The sequence below is a fragment of the Schistocerca gregaria genome, chromosome 10 (assembly GCF_023897955.1).
Source record: "Schistocerca gregaria isolate iqSchGreg1 chromosome 10, iqSchGreg1.2, whole genome shotgun sequence".
NCBI classification, from domain to species: Eukaryota; Metazoa; Arthropoda; class Insecta; order Orthoptera; family Acrididae; genus Schistocerca; species Schistocerca gregaria.
Genome location: NC_064929.1, coordinates 186970299 through 186988891, shown reverse-complemented (window position 1 = coordinate 186988891; position 18593 = coordinate 186970299). Strand labels below are relative to the sequence as shown.

At 42.9% G+C, this 18593-nt stretch overlaps 2 protein-coding genes across 15 annotated transcripts in view; one reads left to right on the top strand and one right to left on the bottom strand.

The window, feature by feature from the left end:
* LOC126293735 (uncharacterized) overlaps positions 1-3509 on the bottom strand; it is a 113838-nt gene extending 110329 nt beyond the window's left edge. For 6 of the 10 annotated variants that reach the window (XM_049987069.1, XM_049987071.1, XM_049987072.1 and 3 more), the window contains exons 1-2: positions 2416-3509; positions 2083-2238 (exon numbers count right to left, since the gene is read on the bottom strand). In XM_049987069.1, the coding sequence (XP_049843026.1) occupies positions 2083-2238; positions 2416-2434 (175 nt within the window). In that variant the 5' untranslated portion in view covers positions 2435-3509. The remainder of the gene's footprint in view (positions 1-2082; positions 2239-2415) is intronic. The other 4 variants (XM_049987067.1, XM_049987068.1, XM_049987070.1 and 1 more) reach the window with 1 other exon arrangement.
* Positions 3510-3612: 103 nt separating this feature from the next.
* Positions 3613-18593, top strand: part of LOC126293737 (bifunctional purine biosynthesis protein ATIC) — a 96751-nt gene continuing 81770 nt past the window's right edge. The window contains exons 1-2 of one of the 5 annotated variants that reach the window (XM_049987081.1): positions 3613-3700; positions 4098-4141. In XM_049987081.1, the coding sequence (XP_049843038.1) occupies positions 4120-4141 (22 nt within the window). In that variant the 5' untranslated portion in view covers positions 3613-3700; positions 4098-4119. Of the gene's footprint in view, positions 3701-3769; positions 4009-4097; positions 4142-18593 lie in introns of those variants that run through there. The other 4 variants (XM_049987078.1, XM_049987080.1, XM_049987077.1 and 1 more) reach the window with 4 other exon arrangements.

Here is an 18593-nt window from a genome sequence, read left to right as displayed (position 1 = left end):
CGAGCCATGGATGAATGACGGATTGGATGCCTCTGTGCATGCTTTGATTATTCTGATCTTATCCTCAGAATCCCTCTGGAGTTATCCTTTAAAGCCTGTTCTTGAAACACTGTTAGTACATTTTCTCGGAATAGTTTATGTCTACCTTCAAGAGCATGCCAGTTTAGTTTCTTTAACATCTCTACGACACTCTCCCGCAGATCAAACAAACCTGTGATTATTCATGCTGCCATTCTGTAACATTCAATATCCCGTTAGTTATATTTGGTTTGGGTCCCACACACTTCAGCAATATTCCAGAATCGACACAAGTGATTTGCAAGAAATCTTCTTTGTAGAATGACTGCAGTTCTCCAGTATTCTACCAATAAACCAAAGTCTACCATCTGCTTTACCCATGACTGCACTTACATGATCATTCAATTTCATATACCTACAAAGTGTTGCACCCAGATGTTTCTATGAGCTGGCCGAAACAAACTGTGACTCATTGATATTATGGTCATAGGATACGAAATTTTTTCCATTTTCTTAAGTGCACAACTTAACATTTCTGAACATTTAAAGCAAGCTGCCAATATCTGCACTATTTTGAAATCTAATCAAGAGCTGAATGAATATTTATGCATCTTCTTTCAGACAGTACTTCATTACAGATAACTGCATGAAGTTTGAGGTTACTGTTAATATTGTTTCTAGCGCCATTAACTTAAAACATAAACAGTAAGGCACTTAAAACTTCCAGGCCGATAGGCCATGGTCTAAATGTATAAAACTCTCCCCTGATATTTCATCTCCCGCTGTCTGAGACGAAACATCACGGGGGGTTTTATACATCGACCACGGCCAATCTGCCTGGAATTTTAAGTAAAGACAATACCGGCAGTAAAAGCCTATATTGTATGACGAACAGGAGGAGTCCCAACACTTCCCTGGGGGACACCCGAAGTTACTTCTACATCTGGTGATGGCTCTCCATCAAAGATAACATGCTGCGACCTCCCTATCAAAATGTCCTCAGTCGAGTCACTTGAAACCTCATACTTTTGACAATAAGTATAGGTGTGGTACTGAGTCAAATGTTTTTTGAAAATCATAAAATATATGAGTTACCTAACTGCCCTAATCCAAAGTGTTCAGTATTTCTGCACTTATGGTCATTCCTCCGCCACTCCATATGCATTGGTGGAATAGGAAGAAACTTTGATTCTACGTAATTGATCACAGTCAATGTAGCCATACTTTGCATACACTAAGATATCACTTTTTGGCAATGCAAGTACATTAAGAAAATGTTTGATATTGTGAATTGGGTTGATTATAAAATACACTGACAGAAGGCTCAACTTAATGGTCTATTTTAATTTTAAAATAATTTTTTAAGTTCTCTTTAATCACACAGAAGTCCAGCAAGTCATATCAGCTGTCATCAAACAATCATAATATCCGATTCCCATTCTTGTGCATGTAAAAAATATCCTTGCAATACCCTTTCCATTTGAAGTTTTCATCCTATACCATTATAGTAGAACCTCAGTGGGCTGAGAGGCAGAAAGAGTGAACAATGGCTGATTAAGACTTGTGCAGCCTACGACTGTACTGAAAACTCTGATGGATTGTTGGCATCAGCGGCAAGAACTTTTGTTGCAGATATGAAGGCTAATATTTGACTCTTAATTTAACATAGAGCAACACCAGAAGCAAATATGAAATGAATGTGAATTAAAATCATGTTATAATGTGCACCTAAACAACAGGAATGTTCAAGTTAGCATTCATTGTTCATCTACCTCTATACTAACACGTTGCATGTCAGTAATTTTGATATTGCTAGGAGTACTTTATAGTGGTAACATGTGTTTTCTTTCTGTTCTGAACATAGATACAGTATATAACAAGTATTACATCTGCCTTTTATTAGTTTGAGTGTTATTTAATATTTCGAGCTGTCAAAAGAGACATGTACAACACTTTTACCAGCCGCTATTGTTATTTATCAACAAAAGACAGTAAATTCAAACGTCATTCTTCGTGGTTTACTTTTCTAACATAGGAACGTGTAAATACATGCTGTGTACTTACCCTTTGCCAGTTCTTTATTAATTATGATTCCCTGGTGGTCACCACCAGCAACATGTATTTTGTCATTCTTGGTATCATCCAAAGGAACTGCCCTACGTTCAATCGCAAGGGTTGTTGAATCAGTAGTTTTGCATTTTGGTGTCATGACAATGTGATCTGCAGGTAAATACACCGTGCATTAGATTCATTCAGTTGACACTGTATCCACATTGCAAAATTCAAATACTCTGATAGTACTAGAGGCGATGAGTATCGAAAGAGGGAATATTTCCACACTTTAAACTGATGACTTGCACACAATTTTAAATTACTTTCAATAACATGACATGTTACCTTTTCGTGCCAGCTCCATGTTATCTTATAATGCCTCCTTCTCCGACTATTTACAGTTGCATATAGCACAATACCGTTCGTGCAACTGAAAACGCAACAACTGTGACGTTCAGACCCCGTGAGTTAGTAAGCAAACTGCCAATGAATCATAACTGAAGTCACCACATGCGGCTATCCTCAAGATGTTCAGTCGCTGCTGTAACGCTACAAAAATATAACCACACCTGCTATGACTTCATAGGCGTTGACAGATCGCTAGTGAACGTCATTTTTCACGTAAGGAAACTAGGTCACTCCTAGCGTGATTTTCTCTCGATGCTGCAGCAGTGTTACATATGTATTGCCAATATTCAGTGCAAATGAATGCCGTTGTAATGAAATGTACTTAACGAATTGTCATAAGGTTAAATGAGGCGGTTCAATTAGGAAGCACTGATTTATTGAATTAACTTCCCAGTTCCGTCTCCACGCTCTGTAACCAGGGACAGTGCTGCCCCTTCAGGGTGCCAGTAAAACTAGCAGAAGCTCTATTTTAAAACAGGGTTATATTTTGTTTGTTTTGGACTGTATATGATATAGAAAATATTTACAAAAATATACCGAACATGATCATAAGTACCGTAAGAAACACAGAATCCACATTATCTAGTTGTAATGTAGCTATCCCATCGAAATATTCCGCAGCCAAATAGTCTTGTCACTTGCTAGCATTTACAAGATAAATTTGCTTAATGTAACAGTCAGTCAGATAGCGAGGTGACATTTCTACTATTGTATATTTCTGAATGATTCGCAGTGTATGCTCCTAGTATGGCAAATTTCACAAACATCACTGTGTCTCGCACGTTTCATGTTCGTACACAACTGTACATCCAGAGGGAAATGAAAATTGCCGCAAATGCCCAAAATATTTCTGTTTTTCCTAATACATGTACTGTGATTGGTTGGCAGAAGTAGAAGCAAAACGTAGAAAATAGCGCCAAATTTATTTTGTACCACATACAATTTATTGTTTTCGTGTCTGTCGTAGCGACAAATCAGAGTAATATCCAGCTTTACAGGTGTATTTTTTTATGGGTTGGTTTAAAACCGACTGTATTTCAGGAAGAATAAAATAATTTGTCATGTGGCAAGTGTAAGCGACTTTTTTGGTGTCCTTGGGTGGTAACCTCTATCTTCATTGGCTGTGTGTCCGTCAGGCGTCATTAGCCGGTAACTAGCGTCAGTACTGAACCAATTTATCTATTACTATCAGTTGACCTACGAACTCAAGACATCCACAGAGGTCAGTGAATAAGTTCATCGTCTTATCTTAAAAAAATAGCTTTTTGTATGCGCTCTCTGCTGGGGGCTACCCGATAAAGGGTATCCACAATGCGTTTGGTTGTATGCTGAGCTCAGATCAACAAGTGTCCAGTTTCGTCGTATAGGTAGGACTGCGGAGACGGGATTGCTGTTTTATATTTACTTGGTCTGTTGTTTTTAAGCAGTGAGACTTTACATATTAAATATGGTACTGCGTGCTGTATAGGATGCCAATTAAGTCATGTAAATAGGTTGTTATGTAATACAAGATTTCTGTTCCTCGTGCAGGTTGTCGCACATAATTAATATCATTGCCAGGTCATTACTATCCCAGACAATAACGTTAACTATAACGCGTGTTTTCTTGTCTGTTACAGGTGTTCAAGTGATTCATTTGAAATGGCAGCAGGTGGAAATTTAGGTAAATAATAAAATCATTTGATTATATAATTTAATTTCACTTTTCATATTTTCACTTTTTCATTTCATTTTCATGTTTTATTATATTTTTGGTAATGTTACTTAGCCTATTCAAGTCACTGTTATGAATGATACATAAAACACTGGTATACATGTAACTTATAGAGCAGGGGTTCCCAAAATTTTCCTCTGAGGAACACTGTGACGAACCTTGGACTTTTGTGGAATACCTTGTTTATTTTCAAGGGTTAATAACACAGAGAGAGAGAGAGAGAGAGAGAGAGAGAGAGAGAGAGAGAGATTAAAAACTTGTTTAATTCCATGAATACTTGAGTTTTAAATCTTCACTTATAAACACAGAAATCATTATAAAATTAAAAAATTAATTAGTTCCGATATTGTCAAAATGTAGAGAAAAAGGTGATGCTATTAGTAGTTACTGTAGTAGAGGTGTACAAACTAGTATACAGTTACTTGTACATTACAAGGGAAGAGGGGGGGGGGGGTTTTCTGTGCTCACAGAAAGTATTATAAGGTCCCGAACAACGGACTTCATTGAACAGACTTAGCAGTAATAGGTCTGGAAAAATACAATATAGTTTTTCTCGAAGTCTACAGGTCACCAACGAAAGTTTCATTTGGTAATTAGGCAGGCTAATAAGACTTCATAGAAATAATAGGGAAGTCTTTGTAGGTGGTGATTTCAACATTGATTTCATACCTGATAGTGCTGGTAGAGGATACCTGGAGTTATAGCTTTGATTTGTTCCCCAGAGCACCCTTCTAAGGAAACGACCAACAGTGACTGATTATTTATTTCTAAATCCAACTGTCTTTCGTGAAACAGATGAGCCTCAGAGTAAATTGTTACACTGACCTTCATGGTCAAATGGCAGTAATAAAGCATGCCCATCAGTCAGGTTTAATTATGAAGGGAAAAGTACTATTCCACACAATCAGAATTTCTGACTGTGATACATTAATTGGAGAGGACTGTCTGGAGAAACAATGGAAGAGTGTTTTTCCACTGTGCACAGTGGATGAGAAATTTATTTCCTAAAAATATTGTTAAATAACAGAATCCAGTTTGCCTTTATGAGGAGGTCAGACACAATTTTAGGGGAACAAATTACTGTATCCTGGGAAGAAAATGACATTAAAGTAACTGATAGACACTGTGAAATGTTGTGCAAGTTAAAATCGGTGATCATTAAGCTTGATGCTAGTAACAAGAAACACATGGACAAAAAATGGATCCATTAGATTTACTTTGTTAGCTAGGTTTCACATACGTCACTTATAGGTATCAATTTTTCTAACTCATTTGTCAGAGAGCTCACAAAAATAATTGCCACCTGGCTGTGATAGTATTTCAGTGAAATTATGTGTCCACCGTACATTACTTATGTAATGAGTCAGGGAGTAGGCTGAGGTATGCAATATTGTACACACAAACTTAAGAAGATACTGGGTATGCTAGCTGATGGGAACAACTGTAAATGGAAAATATCTATCTGGTCACTCCCATCAGCCACCACACGGAGTGTCATCTTAGTTACCTCATATAGTAGTAATATCCATTTATAAAAATGGAAATAACACCAGCTAACCTTAATTGAATTGATAGTTTGAAGAAGGGAACGAATCCAAGACCTCATTTTGTGTGGACAAAAAAATTCTTACTTTTTTTTTTTTTTTTTTTTTTTTTTTTTTAAGCAAACATTTATAAATATGATATTCTTTACATTAACCTTCTATCTCAATATCTCAGAAAGATAAATTGACCTTGACAGACGTGTCACAATATTAAAAACCAAGGATTTTGTCTCTCTTTTGTACAGGTTATGAATTGGGCATTACAACTTCTTATTACGATGTCAGAAATAGCTATATTTGCACAAAACATTCACAATAGAACATACACAAGAAATGTCTGCACTACTCACAGGTTTTGAAAGCATTAGCTATGAAATTTACTCTGAAAGTCATTACTGTCCTTCATTTTTATCATCCTCTGCAGTAGCTGTTGTTAGTTTCATCAATATCTTCTCATGAAATTGTCTTCAGTCTTATGGAATGTGTGTAACTATCTTCCATGTCTTGCACTGGAATATTTCCATTGTAAACCATTGGAATGTTGTGCATTCTTGTTGTTTTGAAACAAGTGTTCTTCACCACATTATAAATGAACTCAGATGCGGTTAAGTAACCTCTTGATAAAAAGTATTCTAACTGTCTGTACTTGGTAATAAAAAATGGCGACATTTCTAGGGACTTCATTGTTGTCAAAGAAACGTGCTTTTAAACCATCCAGAATAGTTACTGTATGAATAACTATTACACAGGTCTGCAAAAAAATATTTTTTTAAAGTTATTTGAAATGTGATAGCTGACTTTTATGTACTTTCCAGCACTGATTTAAAAAATGCAATCTGTTCCCCCCCTCCCCTATCAAGTCAGGTTTTCTCACCAAAAGGGGAGAATTTTTGTGTATAATAACAAAATATAATCAATTTATCACATTTTTCCAACGTTATAAAATTTTGTTTTATTTATAAATCATGATCTAAACTACATTTCCAGTACACTTCCATTTCTCTGTAAGCTCATAGGTCCTTATAACAACACTTTCACTTTCCGTCGAAGCTTCGTTTCTTGCTTTTCGGGCTGTGGACTCGTTGAGGATCATGCCTTTTTATCATCCAGCAGTAGTCCGCTATCATGTTGACGTTCCATCTTCCTTGATATCTTCTTTCCATTTCTTTGCTGTCTTGGTGGAATCTTTTGCCTTGCTCTTCACTTACATCACCAAGGTTTGCAGAGAAGTAGTCAAGATGTGAGGAGCATATTCTATTTTTAAATGTGCCATAAGTCCAGGAACATCACTACAAAACACCAGGTCACCTTCTTGAGAGAAGAAAGATACAAACACCTTTTCCCTTGATCGATACCAAGAAAACGATGTACCCGGAGCCAACATATGTTTATCTTTCAATCTACATCTACATTTATACTCCGCAAGCCACCCCATGGTGTGTGGCGGAGGTCACTTTACGTGCCACTGTCATTACGTCCCTTTTCTGTTCCAGTCGCGTATGGTTCGCGGGAAGAACGACTTGTCTGAAAGCCTCCGTGCACGCTCGAATCTCTCTGATTTTATATTCGTGATCTCCTCGGGAGGTAGAAGTAGAGGGAAGCAAAATATTCAATACCTCATCCAGAAACGCACCCTCTCGAAACCTGGCGAGCAAGCTACACCGTGATGCAGAGTGCCTCTCTTGCAGTGTCTGCCACTTGAGTTTGCTAAAAATCTCCGTAACGCTATCATGGTAACCAAATAACCCTGTGACGAAACGCGCCGCTCTTCTTCGGATCTTCTCTATCTCCTCCGTCAACCCAATCTGGTATGGATCCCACACTGATGAGCAATACTCAGGTATAGGTCGAACGAGTGTTTCGTAAGCCACCTCCTTTGTTGATGGACTGCATTTTCTAAGGACTCTCCCAATGAATCTCAACCTGGTACCCGCCTTACCAACAATTGATTTTATATGATCATTCCACTTCAAATCGTTCCGCACGCATACTCCCAGATATTTTACAGAAGTAACTGCTACCAGTGTTTGTTCTGCTATCATATAATCATACAATAAAGGATCCTTCTTTCTGTGTATTCGCAATACATTACGTTTGTCTATGTTAAGGGTCAGTTACCACCCCCTGCACCAAGTGCCTATCCGCTGCAGATCTTCCTGCATTTCGCTACAATTTTCTAATGCTGCAACTTCTCTGTATACTACAGCATCATCCGCGAAAAGCCGCATGGAACTTCCGACACTATCTACTAGGTCATTTATATATATTGTGACCTCTGCCGATTCTTTAGAAAGGCCTAGGTCTCTAAGTCATTCAGTTAAGATTGTGAGAATGGAATGAGATCGGTTGTGCCAGGATCGTAGCAATCTCTGTGTTCTTCACTATCACCTTGCTGAGCCAATGGCTCGTGATCATTTATGTCATCCAAAGAATCTGGTGGAGAGGGTATTGGTACTTCAGGTCAATGAGGAACAGGGCAAATGGCAGATTGAATGTTAGGGTAAGAAATATCCTTTTTGTTTTTCAAAATCAAACCTCGTACATTCCAAGAACAAAAATAGCAGTTATAAATGATTTTTGGGCTCCCTCCAAACCATTGGTATTCCAAAACGTAAGGACTGCTTTTACATTGAAACCATTGCCTCAGTGCTTCAACACACACTGAACAAACTTTGTGTGAGGCCCAAGGCTTATCTTGATCACCTAACTTTATTGCAAAATAGGTGAAATATGCTTTTTCAACATAATCGGAAATGTTTCTTTGTTGCTTTTTAATGGTATAGTTACCACAAACGTAGCAGAAGCAGTCTGGTCAGTTTATACATCCTCTGGTAGCCATTGTCCATTGTTCATAAAACAGCTTCACAACACAAGAAAACATTCACTACTTCAAAGCACTTATAACAACAATGCATGATCAGCACAGAGTGAAGAGGTACTGCGAACTGAAGGACAATAGCAGAAGCTCACTGGTTCGTGATTACAGCGGAAGGGGCAGCGCGACAGACAGGCACTGACATGAAAATTCTGCTGGTTTATCCTAATTACTCTTTATTTTACATATATCTAGTATAAAAATGGCAAAATAACAGTTCATGGAGATCCTAAAAACAAAGACTCAAAATCACTAGAGTGCTGAAATATCGAAAAAAGCTAAAACTAGACGAACAGTTTGTGAAATAACTGTTCGTGATGGAATTTTTTCACTAATTTTCCCGAAATCAGCATTGAAAACACTATAAAATCACTTAATCAATTTGAAACAATTTTTATGGTGCAGACCTATGTTATTCACTAATCTTTAATGAAGAATATCTAAACTTAGAAATCAGACATTAAGCACAAAATAATGCACTGCAAACATGAGGTTTTAAGCACCTGAACAGCAGACAGACATGAAGCCTGGTTAAGTTCCCTTTTCAGACTAAGAAATATTTCCTAGCCCGACTAAGCCAGCATATTACTGCCTTTCATTCTATTTTTATAGCTCACAGCGTGCATCTCTATGTCAACACACGTTGTGGAGAAAAAAAAGAAGTTTGGTTCTTTTTCCCTTCTTCAAACTATAAGTTCGATTGATATAATTATTTCGTTTTCAATTATGTTCTAAATATTTGTTTAAGAAAGTTTGTAACGGAATATTGAACTATTTTTTCCTATAGTTCGACTTCTGTGAAGGGAAAGGAATACATGATCTACATCTGCATAAATAACCTTAAACCACGAAAGTGAATGGCAAAGCTAGGGTTTTTTCCATTTCAGTTGCATATGGAGCATGGGAAGCATGACTGTTCAAACGCCTCACTGCATGCCTTAAATGCCTCACTCTGTGCCTTAATTAGTCTGTAATCTTAATGGTCACTATGGGAGTGATATGTAGGGGGGAGCAAGAATATCTTTAGATACCTTGCTTAATACTAGTGCTCGAAACTTTGTAAGTAGGCTTTTGCGGAATAATTGAATCTGTCTTTAGGAGTTAGTTTTTCAACATATCTGTGATGCGTCCTCTGCCTTGAAGAAACCTGGGACAGTTCATGCTGCTCTTCCTTCTATGTGTTAGAAGTCCCCTGTAGGTCCTATTTGATACTGGTCCCATACACACGTGCTGTAAATGATAGCGGATCATTGAATGCTGGCTACACCCTGTGAGGAGATCCAGGTTCACCGTCTTTGGGGTGAAACACTTCACCTGCTACCTGGTCTGTACTAGGATGCCACAAAGCCATTGTTTTTGTGGAGAATGCCAAGCACGAGTTTCATGGAGTGGAGTCTCACAGTGAGATGTGGTCAGGCTCCCTGTTGATCAGAGCTTCGTCTGCTGCCCAATCTGCAGTCCTTTGTGCTTGTGATTGCCTTGGCTATGTTACAGTATCTGTTACTCCTCACCAGTCTCTGAATATGGTCCAGGGAGTGATTTTCATAGGGACTTCACCTTTAATATTGGCGAGGAACTCTGGGCTAACACGGAGCGTCGCAGCATTCATTTTGTTTGGCATGTTAAGAAGGTTCTTAAAGACAACTGCAACGATACTGGCGTCTTTATTCTGGCTTTTGAGGGTGTACCCTCCCATAGGAGGTCAAGGTTGTGTGTTACCGATGTGCCATGAAGCTGTATATCCTGCCACCCATGAGGTGCTGTGCTGCTTGCGTTTTGGGCATGTCTTCCCGCTGTGCGGTGGACTCTGTGTGTGGTGACTTTGGCCACCCACTCAATGAGGGAAGCTGAAGTGTTCCGCTGCCTGTGTGTCTAAACTGTCATGACTGCCTCTTCAATACTCACCAGATTGCCCAGTCCACAAGAAAGAAAAGAAGATCCAAGAGTACATATCCGTGGATTGGCTGTTTTATGATTAGGCTCACCAAACATCTGACAGACTCCAGCCAATGTCAGTTCCTTTTCCCTGCAACCTATTCCTTATCCCAGCCCTGTGCTCCTCTCATCTCTTCCTCCCCTCCCTGTTCAAAGAAGCACCACATGTCTTTGATGCCCAGTGATGATGGGACTCGTCTCCCCACCCCCACTGGACCCCACGACCTGGCATCTCTCAGACCAGAGGCCTGCTACCACAACTCAGCCTAAGGATGCACCATCTGTGCACCTCAAGGTCACCCTCCTCTCTTGCAGTTCTAGATCTTGCAGAAGCCTGCTCTTCTTCTGTGCTCTGCCCTCCTCAACCTCCAAAAGAGGAAAAGGAGAGGAGAAGAAGAAGAAGAAACCATAGTCACATAGGACAGTACCCCTCCCCCATCAGCAACCTCTTCCTAACCTGAGTCTGATTTCTTATTTATAGATGGCACCCCATGCTCGACAGTATGACCACTGACCCGGTGTCATGACCTCCCATTTGGCCTGGACTCTCGCCACACGATAATACAGTGGAGTTGCAAAGGATATCACTGTCACCAACTGGAAATACATCAACCACCTATACTCCAGGTCCATTTGCAGACATCTCCATGGTGTACACCTCGGCCAAAGCTTCGTGTGGACCTTTTGCGTGGCCCTAAGGGCTCCGTTAAGCCCGCCGCTCTCTGCTGTCATTTCTCCTCGATTCTTGACGTGTTCCGGGGCTCTGAAGTTGTTTACAACAACGGCTCGATGGCTGACGGTCATGTTGGCTTTGCCTATGTTCAGAAAGGTCATATTGAACAGCATTCCTTGCCTGCTGGCTGCAGTGAATTCACTGCAGAGCTTGAGGCCCTATCTCGTGCACTTCAGTACATCCGTTCCTTTTCTGGTGAGTCGTTTCTTCTCTGTTCTGACTCCCTGAGCTGCTTACAAGCTATCAACCAGTGCTGTCCTCTCCATCCTTTGGTAGCAAACACCCAGAAGTCCATCTCTGTCCTGGAACAGTCCATTCGCTCAGTGGTGTTTGTGTGGACCCCAGGACACATTGGAATCCCAGGCAATGAACTTGCTGACAGGCTGACCAAACAGGCTACGTGGAAACTACTCCTGGAAATGGGCATCTCTGAAACTGACCAGCGTTCCTTTTCGACTTTGGGATATGTAATGGCACAATAGCATGCACAACAAACTGCATGTCATTATGACACTGCGAATGTGTGGAAGTCTTCCCTGCAGGCTTCTCGCAGGGAATCAGTTGTCCTTCATTAGCTCCACATTGGCCATATGTGGCTCACACGTGCTTACCTCCTCCTTTGGAAGGACTCACCTCACTGTCACTGTGGCTCCCAAATGACACTAGTCCACCTATTGCTGGACTGCCGACTTTTAGCCGCTCTGCAGCGGACTTTTAACTTTTCCAGCACCCTGACTTCGGTGTTGGGTGACAATTCCTCAACAACAGCTGTAGTTTTGCGTTTTATTTGTGAGGGTGGGTTTTGTCATTTGATCTGAGTTTTAGCATATGCCCTTTGTCCCTCTGTGTCCTTCATCCTAGGGCTTTCAGAGTGGAGGTTTTAATGTGTTGCAGAGTGGCTAGCTTCTCCTTTTTTATTCTCATGGTCAGCCAGTCATGGTAATCTGATTTCTTGTTTTTAGTCTCTTCTCCCTGTTTCTTGCATCTCTCTCTGTGGTTTTCTTGTCCTGTTCTGTCCATTGTAGTGTTTGTTGTCCTCCTCCTGGTTCTTCCTTCCTTCTGTTATTGTGCCATACATCATTTTTGTCTTCTTCTTTCCCTTGGGTAATAGTGCTACTGAGAACAAGGGATCGATGACACCTCGCAGTTCGGTCCTTCCTCTCCCCCCCCCCCCCCCCCTCCCCTTCTCTTTAAACCAGCCAACCAACCAAACCACGGTACACAGTACACCCTGATTCAAAGCTTCATTTAGGTAGCCAGAGCCTTCATGTTGTAGCACAGTCCCATTTCTTTGGCCTTATTTTTGATATAAAGCTCTTGTGGCTGTCCCATATTCGTCACATGAGGACTACCTGGCTGCGGAAGCTTAATGCTCTCTGCCCACATTTATTGGGCTGCAGACTTTGCGACTTTTCTCCATCTTTACTGTGATCTGGTTTTGTCAAGATCAGATTATTGTTGTATGGTATGGCTCTGCGGCTCCTTCCACTCTAACTATTTGACCCTGTTCATCATTATAGAATGTGTCTGGCTGTTGGTGCCTATTGCACTAGTCGCATCAACAGTCTTCTCAAGAAGTGCGGATTTCCCCTCTACAAATACTATGGAGCCCACGCATGGCTTCTTACGTAATCACCATTCGACAATTCGCTGACCATCCCATGTACTCCATACTCACAAATGAGGGATGTCTCCCTCCTGACACCTGCCCTCTGGTAGGATTGCCGGTTGGAATACATCTCACATACCTCTGTTGGGATTTCCATCTCCACTCATTGGATCCCCCTGCAGATCCGGGGGTAAGAATAGGCCCTATGTATTCCTGCCTGTCGTAAGAGATGACTAAAAGGAATTTCGCACAATTTGGCCTTTATGTGATGGTCCCCTGTAAGGTTTGACCTCTAGTCTTCAAAATTTTTTCAAAAAGTGGGCCAATTGGGGAAAGGAGCCTTACATGGTGCATTGTGTCCATCATGCATTTAGATCTTTAGCCCAGTTCCTCGTCGTCGGATTTCATCGCGCTCATTCTCCATCTCTTGGGTGAGGACACCTTCCAGAGTGCGTTTTCCACCATGCACTATGCAGTGTCACTTTCTGCAGTGACTATGTACTTGCTCGCACCTGATTGCTGGGGCTGCCATGTACCCTGTTGGTTGTAGCCCCCCCACATACGGATCGCTCTACAGATGCCTACACCGTTAACTCCCCACGTATGCCAAGGGGTAGATGCCCATCCCCCTGTGGCATCGGGACTCCCGGCAATGGCCATCCTGCCAGGAGGCCTATGCTGCAGCTGGGTGGCACCCATGGGGAGGGTCCCTGGTTGGAGTGGGTGGCATTAGGGCAGATGACACACGATGAAGCGTAGTCTATTATCTCTTGCTGGTGGTGAAACACCAGCAGTCTATAAGCGTTCACGAGCTCAATTCAATGCCCATAAGTACAACCCCAAATCGTTCCCCTCCCTGGCCACACCATGGGACGATCGCCAGGCTAAGGATGGCAGCAGATCTTATTTGCCCCAGTACCTTATATGTTGAAGAGCTAATGGGGAGTCTTTTATGACGATGAAGCCTCAGTTTTTTGTTGAGCATTTAAAGGACAAGTTTTGGGAGGTGGAGGGCTTTTCCAAAATGATATCTGGGTCAGTCTTGATCAAAGGAGCATCCTCTACCCAGTCACAGGCGTTACTCGCTTGTGGCAAGCTGGGGAATTTTTCTGTAACCATCACGCCCCATAAGAGCTGCAATATGGACCAGGGTATAATATTTAACAGGAACCTTCTTTTGAAGTTTGACTATCAGCTGCGCACCCATTTAGAGCGGTGAGGTGTACATTTCGTCAGGAATGTCCACCGGGGTCCGAGGGATAATCAGGTTGCCACTGGTGCCTTCATCTTGGCCTTCGAGGGTGATACATTGCCCGAGTTGGCAAGGTGATAGTCTACCACTGTGATATAAAGCCCTATATCCCTCCCCTGATGCGGTGCTTTATATGCTGGAAGTTCGGCCACATGCCTTCCCACTGTACTTCGTGTCACATGTTGAGATTGCAGATGCCCGTCACATCCTAATACTCCATGTGCCCCGCCTCCCATCTGTGTCAACTGCAGTGAGCACTATTTGCCTTGCTCACCAGACTGCAGGATTCTCTGGAAAGAAAGGAATATCTTGGAGTACAAGACCCTGGACCGACTGACCTACAGTGAAGCTAAGAGAAAATTTGAACACCTGCATACTGCGCTATGACTTCGTCTTACACTGTCGCTACAACAGTTCTGGCACCAGCAGCTTTGCCAACCCCAGTCACCTCCCAGAGCCAGAAGACTACATCTGCCCCCGTGATGGTGGGGGGCATTTCCCTCCCTGTTGCTCCTGCACCACCTGCTTTGGGAGTAACACCCCCCACCCCTCCCCCCCCCCCTTCCCCAACCATGGGGGACATCCATCGCAACTCCTAAGCCTGAGAAGCATAAGTCTTCTTCTGCTTCTTTCACTAGGAAGGGGTCCCTTGGGGTGCTCCCATCCGAGGTTTCTGCGAGTGGGAAAGATGACAACTGCCAGTGGCTGAAGAGACCAAAAGCAGCTGGTTGTAGGTCTTCATGCTCATCTCGGAGACTGAGCCAGTGAAGTCCTCCCAGTCAGGGTAACCCAAGGAGCAGCAAGAGAAATCCAAAAAGAAAACTTCTAAGACCAAGGAAATTGCGGTGACACTCACACCACCGCTTCCTACAAGCTCTGCATCTGAGGATGGAGTGGAGATTTTGGTGTCCGCTGAGGATCTAGATCTCGCCAGACCCTCAGACTCAATGAATAATAGACTGCGTAGGCAAAAAGTCGGTGGCAGCAGGTGACCCTGAGACGTAAACTACCTCATTGAATGTTCCATGTCTTCCCAGTCTCACGATGATGTCATCCTCCAGTGGAATTGCGGCGTTTTTTTCCAGCACCTGGCTTAGCTATGGCAACTGTTAAGCTTTATACCTGCTATCTGCATTGGCCTCCAGGAATCCTGATTCCCGGCAATACAGACCCCTGCCCTCCGCGGCTATAAGGGATATTACAGCAACCATAGTGACTATAATCGAGTGTCAGGTGGGGTTTGTGTTTATGTTCTAAACTCAGTCTGTAGTGAACCTGTGGCACTTCAAACCTCTCTTGAAGCTGTGGCCGTCAGGAAAAGGATGACGCAGGAAATAACTGTCTGCAATGTATATCTTCCTCCAGGTGGTGCATTATCCCTGAATGTATTAGCTGCACTGATTGATCAACTCCCTAAACGTTTCACACTTTCGGGAGATTAACACCCATAACCCCTTGTGTGGTCTCCCATCTATCCACTGGAGAGAACATGACGACCTGTGTAGTAGTGACCACTTCCCCATCTTCCTGTCACTGCCCCAGCGTCAGGCCCACAAACGCCTGCCCAGATGGGCTTTAAACAAGGTGAACTGAGAAACTTTCACCTCTGCTGTCACCATTGAATCTCCCCCACACAGCAACATCAATCTGATGGTTGAGCAGGTGACTGCAAAAACTGTTTCTGTGGCAGAAAACATGATACCTCACTCTTTAGGGTGCCCAAGGTGTAAGGCAGTCCCTTGGTTGTCACTGGAAGTCACTGAAGCAATTAAGGAGTGCCAGCGAATTCTACAGCGGCATAAGCGGCACCCTTCCCTGGAGCACCTCATAGCCTTTAAATGGCTGCATGCCCTTATTCGCCAACTTATCAAATGATGGAAGCTGGACTGTTGGGAGAGATATGTCTCGACCATTGAATGCCGTACGTCACCTTTCCAAGTCTGGGCAAAGATCAAACTTCTTTTCGGGTACCAGACCCTCTATGTTGGAGAATTACCCCCAACCTTTTTCACTGTGAAACAGTGGAATGAAGGGAACATCCTCATTCACTATACACCGCAGTGAATCCTATAATGCCCTATTTACAGAGTGGGAGCTCCTCAGTGTCCTTGCTCATTGCCCCGACACAGTTCCTGGCCCAGATTAGATCCACGGTCAGATGATTAAACATCTCTCATCTGACTACAAGCAACATCTCCTCGTCATCTTCAACTGGATCTGGTGCGATGGTGTCTTTCCATCGCAATGGCAGGAGAACACCATTATTCCGGTGCTCGAACCTGGTAGGAACCCGCTAATATGGATAGCTATCGGCCCATCAGTCTCACCAATGTTCTTTGTAAGCTGCTGGAACGTATGGTATGTCGGCGAGTGGGTTGGGTCCTGGAGTCACGTGGCCTACTGGCTGCATGTCAGGGCGGCTTCCACCAGAGTCGCTCTACCACTGATAATCTTGGGTCCCTTGAGTCTGCCTTCTGAACAGCTTTTTCCAGGTGGCAACAGCTGGTTGCAGTCTTTTTTGACTTGCGTAAAGCAACCAACACAACCTGGCAACACCATATCCCTGTCATATTGTATGAGTGGGGTCTCAATTTTTATCCAAAATTTCGTGTCGCTCCGTACTTTCCATGTCCAAGTTGGTGCCTCCCATAGTTCCATCAATATCCAGGAGAATGGTGTCCCGCAGGGCCCCGTATTGAGTGTCTCTCTATTTTTAGTGCCCATTAACAGTCTAGCAGCCACTGTAGGGATGTCTGTCTCGCCCTCTCTGTATGCAGATGACTTCTGCACTTTGTACTGCTCCGCCAGTACTGGTGTTGCTGAGTGTCGCCTACAGGGAGCCGTGCACAAGGCGCAGTCATGGACTCTAGCCCATGGCTTCCAGTTTTTGGCCACAAAGTCGTGTACCACCTCTTGTTATGGTCCGTTCCCATATGCCTCCACGGTGTACGCTCCGTCCACAGCTTCGTTTGGACCTTTCACGTGGCCCCAATGACTCCGTTAACCCTGCAGCTCTCTGCTGTCACTATCTCTCGATTCTTGACGTGTTCCAGGGCTCTGAAGTATTTTACACCGACGGCTTGATGGCTGATGGTAGCGTTGGCTTTGCCTTTATTCACTGTGGCCATATTGAACAGCATTCCTTACCTGATGGCTACAGTGTATTCACTGCAGAGCTGGTGACCATTTCTCATGCAGTTCAGTATCTCCGTTCGTGCCCTGGGCAGTTTGTTCTTTTATGTACTGACTCCTTGAACAGCCTGAAAACTATTGAGGAGTGGTACGCTCGCCATCCTTTGGTAGCGTCCATCCAGGAGTCTGTCTATACTCTGGATTGGTCCAGTCGTTCAGTAGTGTTCATCTGGACCCCTGGTCACATCAGAATCCCAGGGAATGAAGTTGCCAATAGGTTGGCCAAACAGGCTACACGGAAACCACTTCTGGAGATCGTCATCCCTGCAACTGACCTGTGTATGTTATTACACTGCAAGGTTTTTTTGCTTTGGGAGACAGAATGGCAAAATCTTAGTACGCACAACAAACTGCGAGCCATTAAGGGGACCATGAATGTGTGGAAGTCCTTGACGAGGGCCTTTTACAGGGACTCCGTGGTTCTCTGCCGGCTTCCCATTGGCCATGCCTGGGCAACCCACAGCTACCTCCTGCGCCGTGAAGACCCACCTTAGTTTTGGTGCGGTACCCAGTTGACAGTGGCCCATATCCTGGTGCACTGTCCCAGTTTGACTGCCCAGCAACGAAATGTAGGGTTACTGGATTCTTTGCTGCTAATTTTATCTGACAATGCCTCTTTGGCTGATTTAGTTTTATGTTTTATTTGTGAGGGTGGGTTTTATCATTTGATCAAAGTTTTAGCGCATGTACTTTGTCCCTCTGTCTTCCACTCTAGTGCTTTTAGGGTGGAGGTTTTAATGTGTTGCAGGGTGGCTGGCTTTTCCTTTTATTTTCGTGGTCACTCAGCCACTGTAATCTGCTTCTTTGTTTTATTTTCTTCTGTTTCCTGCATCTCTCTGTTGTTTTCTTGCCCTCTTTTGTTCCTTTTAGTGTTAGTTGCCTTTTTTATTCTTGTGGTCTTTCCTTTCTTTCAGTTTTGTGTTGTGTGTCTTGCCTGTTTTATTCTCATACTTGTGGCATTGTTTTATTAGGAACAACGGACCAATGACCTTGTAGTTTGGTCCCTTTCCCCCTCTTTTAAACCAACCAGCCCTTCCACTCGCTGGAAAGTGCCCCGTATATTTCCTCCCTCACTCCTGTTTGAAGGTGCCTTAACTGTAAATTAGGACCAACCTATTCGAAAATCCTAAGGTCTCTGTCACCCCTATCTCTCTAGGAAAACTGTCCTCTGTATTCCAAGCTGAAATCACTGCAATCAGGGCATGTGTGGAGGAGAATATGCATAGGTGCTACAAGGACCGTAGCATCTACATCTTTTCAG